The sequence below is a fragment of the Cryptotermes secundus genome, unplaced genomic scaffold, assembly GCF_002891405.2.
Source record: "Cryptotermes secundus unplaced genomic scaffold, Csec_1.0 scaffold799, whole genome shotgun sequence".
Lineage (NCBI taxonomy): Eukaryota > Metazoa > Arthropoda > Insecta > Blattodea > Kalotermitidae > Cryptotermes > Cryptotermes secundus.
Genome location: NW_019723913.1, coordinates 128,626 through 135,263, shown reverse-complemented (window position 1 = coordinate 135,263; position 6,638 = coordinate 128,626). Strand labels below are relative to the sequence as shown.

Genomic DNA, 6,638 nt, shown 5'->3' with positions numbered 1-6,638 from the left:
CAGATTTCGAAGCGGAAAGCACTTATATTTTGACATATTTGACACTGGCCTCACATCATGTACAAGGGTTACATTCTGTGTTACAAACGGTTTCGGACATACAATATATAAGGCTATAAATGTTTTCGTGTTCCGAATGTTTCATTTTATAAAGGTTACTTCAAGAAACACACAGGGAATGAATGAAATACTGTTTTTCCCTCAAAATTATTAATAGTTTTCTAAATTTCTTTTAAAAATACACNATGGCTTATGGTTAGATGTTTCCAATGTGCTGTGTGTTGTGTACTGCACACATACATCACATCACATCATAAATACAATTTATTTTCAATTCGTGCATTGGTTCAGCCGCGAAATTAATAAATGACAAGTTATAAATGTTTTCCGAAATATGTAAATCAATATGCGAAATCTGAAATATCAATCAAACGTGAAGAAGACACCATAACAATCACGGCCTGCCAAATCCGTGTCTATAACACCATTGTCCGGATGCTGTTTACTGAAGGAAACAATTTCACTTCAATCCGAAAACCTTCCTGGAAGTGTCTGAAATCTTGCTATCCAAATATCCATTCATACATAGTGTGTCCAGGTTCTGTTAGGACTGTGTTCATTAAAAATACAAGACATGAATTATTTTAAAAATTTCACACTTGTTATTCAAAATAGTCTCCTTCTGAATCAATACATAGCTTGAATCGATAGAAAAGTTCTCGAAAACAGTCATTGTACTTCTTCTGTGGAATCGCATTTAAAACTGTGGTTGATTCCCTTTGGATGTCCTGTATGGTGTCGTGACGGTATCCTTTCTTCGCCAACTTAACTTTTGGGAACAACCAGAAATCTGCTGGAGCCAAATCTAGCGAATGCGGAGGATGATCGAGGACTGTGATCCCTTTTCTGGCCAAAAAATCGCGCTCGATCTTCGATTTGTGGAGTGGGGCATTATCGTGGAGGAGCGCGACCTCTCGATATTCAGGTCGAATTCGAAGAATTCTGGCACACGAACGATTGAGGGCTCCGAGATAATAATCAGAATTCACCGTTTGACCTTCTGGCAGAAATTCTTTGTCAATGATACCTTTGGAATCGAAGAAAATGGTTAGTAGTGTCTTTACTCGACTCTTTTGCATGTGATCTTTCTCTGGTTTCGGCTTCTTTGTGCTCAACCACGCTGCACTCTGCCGCTTTGTGAGAAGCTCATATTGAAAACACCATGTCTCGTCACCAGTAACAATCGAATTTGTAAATTCTGTATCACTTTGGGCCGACCGTAACCTGTCTTTGCAGTGTTCCACTCTGGCATGTTTTTCATCGCTTTGCAGCGGCGCGTGTGGTACAGACCGCGCATAGACCTTCCGTTTGCCCAAATCCTCGGTCAAAATTTGATGCAAAGTACTTTTTGGTATTCGCAAAAGCTCCTTGATGAGTCTTGCAGAAACACATCTGTCTGGTGCACGGATTTCGGTCACATTTTCTTCAGTGCGACTTGTTCTCGTCTTTGATGCACGTGGAGCGTCTTCAATGTCCTCCCTGCCGTCACGAAATATAGCATACCATCGAAAAATGTTCGAGCGATTCAAACAATGACTACCGTATACACTTTCCATCATTTCGTACGCTGCTCCGGCTGTTTTGCCTAACTTTAAACAAAATTTTTTGGCTCTCGTTCAACCGCCATTTTCCGACGAGTTTCAGTACCGTCAGAACAGTACTGTTACATTCAAGGTCAGAACACATGATGCAGCGATGCTTGCGCTTTGAAATTATAGTCAGCCAGAGCTGAAACTACAAGAATCTTAACGCCACAACTCGCCAACAGATGGCATTGCAGGGTTTAAAAAAAAAAGAGAGAGTCCAAACCGTCCAAACGGTCCAAACGGATCCTGGACACACCGGGTGTATATGAGATGATGTTATGTCTTATAAGATATATGATATTATTTGATAATATCTTGCAATGTAATCTAGAAAATATCATAGTATATCTTCTGTTTATTTTTTAGACAATATCGTAGGGGGATCTATTCTCATTATCAGACCATTTCTCTACATGTTTTTGACATCAAGCAAGGCTATAATTACAAAGCTATAACTAAAAAATAATTTCAATAAACTGTGAATCCCTTTTTGTGCTGTTATGTTTTCCTCCTGTGTACAGCCTGATATTAAAATTGTTCTTTAATGAACGCGGTTTGGTGGATGTATTTTACTTTTGCTTAAAGAAGCCGTGTTTATGTTCAAGTGTGTGGTAATTCTCGCTGTAGTGCTAAATGCAGTTGCGTAATTACAGAATTAAATAATTGTTATGTCTAAACGTTATCTGCGAGAAAATATATGTACAAAAATTCCAATAACACTGTTATGTTTTAGTATTCAGTGGTATTTAACACATAGTCGTGTGACGTCATAGGATATTGCTTTGAGTGCGACACCGGCATTTTGAACGGAACGAGGTTGGCCCTCGAATTTAGTTAAAAATGGCGTCCGATCAACAGAGTAAGAACAGAATGCAGGTTTTCAAGAATAAAGGAAAGGATCAGGATGTAAGTAAGACTGAACTACAACTGAATGATTTGTAGGCTAGTACATTCTTTGTTGCTGCTTCACCAGCATCATGTCGTAGTAGAAATATTGCATTGGGAACAACCCAATTTGGAGGGTGCAGTATGGAGTGGCCAGAAGGCCCCTATGCATGAACTGTGTATTCTGTTAATTATTTGTTTAATGAATTTATTTGACTTATGAGATAAGTGAAATAGAAGCCCTCCAAACAGAAGTATTCATGGCTTTTCAACAACAAAAAAGATTCCATGGAAATGTGCGGAATTTCTCAACTCCGCCCAGCAACAGTTGAAGACTTACAAACAACTATCAGAGATTGCTTTGATCACATCAGACCGTGAGCATGGAAGATGCCCAGAAGAACATGGGGGAAAAATGAAAATGTATTTGGAGAATGGAGTGGAGCATACAGATAACTTCTAAGTAGGAAGCATAGGGACTTTGTGACCACTCCATGGCTAGATTTTAATTGTTCCAGTTCAGTTTTAGTTTGAAATTATGGCACAATTTTTTAAAGAAATGGTGCATATATTAAGTTGATAATTGCATCGACTAAGTGTTGTTTAATTCGATCATGTTAGGATGCTTTGCTATTTTAATTTGAGAGAAGATACATTTCCATGTTCAAAGTACATTTTTCGTGTAAAATAGAATATGAGAGGGATTCAGCAACTTAAACGATGAAGAATTATGAGTTATATTCCCGTATATATGTTGTTATAATATAGTTGTACTTTTATAGCTAGTAGAAAGAAGTGTTGTAAGAGTGATGTTTCATGAAACTACTTGGATAAAAGAACAGGTGTAATGTGTTTGTTATCCATCGGCAACGTAGGGTAGATCTTTTCTCAAGTACTTTTCATTACTGGATACCTTTCTTGTAAAGTTTTCTTATATATTATCATAATCATAACAAAATCACATGGGTGGTTACATTGATTTTAAGGTTTTTATAATTTGGATTAATATTACAATATGTTGATCATATATACATGTTAGTGAATTAGAGGTTTATGTATAGAATATAAACTTTTATAATGTAGCCATGCTGTGTGACATGTTACTGAATTTGTGTTTTAGTTAAGGTTGCTAGTTCTAACACGGTCCATAAAAACTTTATTAATACAGCTGATTATTCTGTTATAGAGATGTACTAAATGCATGTGTGTTCAATGTACAAAATTTACAGGTTTTTCAGTCATGTATTTTGTAAAAGCCATACCTCATGAAATTTGATTTGTTTATATACCTAGTCCATATCAGAAAACTTTTAATGTCATATCCAGAAAGTGAGGCATTTGTATGTCCTAGACATGTCAGAAGGTGAAGAGTTTCTGTACAGTGGTCAAATATGTTAATGACTGTTCATGGAGACTGTGTCAAGTAAATTACTAGAAACAATGGAAGTCTGAACAAGCTGTCGTTACATGGGGACAACAGCCAGTGAGGAGTGGAAACTACCCTCATTACATGACATTGTAGACAACAGAAATATTATTTTTGACATTTGTTAGTTCTGTTTTTATATATCATCTGTAGAATTTGTTTAGGAAACTTCCTTGATGTTGATATGGGTGACAAATGTTAACAGTTCGAAGTGATAATAAGAATTGGGTATGGTTGGATACTAATGTTATCTTTATTGTTTGCAGTAATATTGGTTTCTTTATTACAAATTTCTTGTGTTGACTGTTGTATGATAATACTACACCGTGTTCAGAGCGCAGGCTCATTGGGCATTGATTTTACTGTTGGCAACTTCCTGCGAAAGTGATGGGCCACTTGCTGAGAAAAATGCTGCCGCATGGTTGGTACAGGCTGGTTTATGTCTTTCATTAATTATTAATCAAATATAGTAATTAATATTGTACTCACTATCATAGAAGATGTTCAGAATGTGTGCCCTCTGCTGTGAGACATGTCTGAATTCTTTTAAACAGATTTTGGGAAACTTGTTGCAATTCATTGCTGAATGTTGTAAATTTCTTCACGAATATTCTGCTTTTGACCCTCCAGGTCATGTAGATTGTTGGCATACACATCAATTTTGAGTTTTCCCCACAAATAAAAATCACAGGGGTTTATAGCTGGGGATCTAGGGGGCCAACAAACTCTTGCTAATAATTCCTTTCCATTTACTCCCCAAACACACTGTCTAATGGCCAGATAGTTTCCTTAGCTGTGTGTGGAGTTGTGCTGTCTTGCATAAAATAACTGAATCTGCCGGTGCCAAATTAACGAAAAATGGGTTGGTTAAAGTATTGTTGAGCATCAAGAGTTCCTTCATAAAATCGCACACTATACACCGATCTTTTGGTCATGAAGCGGAAGTTGAATTAGGGCATGGGGATTTTCACTGCCCCAATACCTGTTGTTTTGCAAGTTAACATATCCCGAAAGATTAAAATTAGCTTCATCTGTGAAAAATGTCAGCTTAGGATCTATAAGTCCTTCATGCACATGACTGATAAACCAATTACAGAATGTTATTCTTTTTCATAATTCACAGGTTTAATTTCAGGAACAACAGTAATTTTGTAAGATTTGAGGTTTTCTCGGCGGTGACTATGAAGAAAGCAGTCTTCTGGGATGTGGCACTGTGTAGATGTGGTGTTAACTGACGTTTTGGAGGAACGTATCACCTCCATCTTCAGGGTGGAAGGAAAAATAAAAAATCTTCAACCGAAGAGACCGTGAGAACCGGTACAAGCAGACTGGTGTTGGAAATAAACACACTTATGTGAGAGCAGTGAAGGGAAGGGGGGGGCAAGTCTACATGGAAAATCAGTGGAGTGGGAGGGGGGAAGGGCTGTGACAGAAGCAGGGTTTTGTATAAGATGTGTCGGGTGATAGAAAGGCAAGGTTAAAGGGAGGGCACTAACCCTTAGGCTGGGGGCTCTCAGCAAGTCATGGAAGCCTCTCATCTGTTCCCCAAAAAGCCCCCCGGGACCTGATGCCAGATCCACAAGGCTACACAGGCCAAGACACACTAACATAGCAACCTCCCCAGCTTAAGGGTTAGTGCCCCGCCTTTAACCTTGCCTTTCTCTCCCCCAACACAAAAACCCTGCTTGTCCCAGCTCCTTCCCCCCTCCCACACTACTGATTTCACTTGTATACTTTCCCTTCCTCCCTTCCTTCTCTGCTCTCACATAGCTGTGTATATTTCCAACACCAGTCTGCTTTTACCCGTTCTCACGGTCTCTTCGCTTGTGAATTTCTTATATTTTTCCTTCTACGCTGAAGATGGAGGCGATACGTTCCTCCGAAACGTCGGTTAACACCACATATACGCGGTGCCAAATCCCAGAAGACTGCTTTCTTCAAATCAAATTTAGTATTGTTAAGTCATGTAACCTGAATCTAAAGTAGTAAATGTTGCTGTGCTATCACATGAAATTAAATATTCTTCCTTTTTATTCACAGTATCGGTCTTCATAGTTAAAAACATGGACAAGCATGTAGCAAATTCAGATATTCATAACATTTATACGAGACAAAGATACAAACATTATCCAACTTTTAAATCAACCAGGGCTCAAAAGGGAATATCTTACACTAGAATTAGAATATTTAACAAATTACCACATAGTATAAAAATATTTTTTGCAAGATTTAAATAAATTCAAATATTCCCTTAAAAATTTTTTTGCAGGTGGGCTCTTTTTATTCTATAGATGAGTATTATGAATGGGAAACGAGAGATGATTGTGTTAATTACAGATAAGTGAAACAACATTAGTCATTTTTAAAACTTCTATTGTAGGATACCTATACTTCTTTAGTTATGATTTTACTCTGTTATAGACAATGTTAATATGTATTTTATTATGATAATAAGTTGCAGTGCAAGTGTTACATGCATGTTGTATTTAATTATTTAATTGCAGGTGGGCTCTTTTTATTCTTTAGGTGAGTATTATGAATGGAAAACAAGGGATGATTGTGCTAATTACAGATAAATAAAACTACACTAGTCATTTTTAAACTTTTATTGTAAGATGCCCATAACTCTTTGGATATGATTTTGCTCTGTTATTGACAATGTTGATATGTATTTTGTTATG

At 37.2% G+C, this 6,638-nt stretch overlaps 1 protein-coding gene across 1 annotated transcript in view; it reads left to right on the top strand.

Annotated features, from left to right (window-relative positions):
- The first annotated feature begins 2,212 nt into the window (after positions 1 to 2,212).
- LOC111862150 (importin subunit alpha-3) overlaps positions 2,213 to 6,638 on the top strand; it is a 62,714-nt gene continuing 58,288 nt past the window's right edge. The window contains exon 1 of the mRNA XM_023847330.2: positions 2,213 to 2,552. Within this exon, the coding sequence (XP_023703098.1) occupies positions 2,487 to 2,552 (66 nt within the window). The 5' untranslated portion in view covers positions 2,213 to 2,486. The remainder of the gene's footprint in view (positions 2,553 to 6,638) is intronic.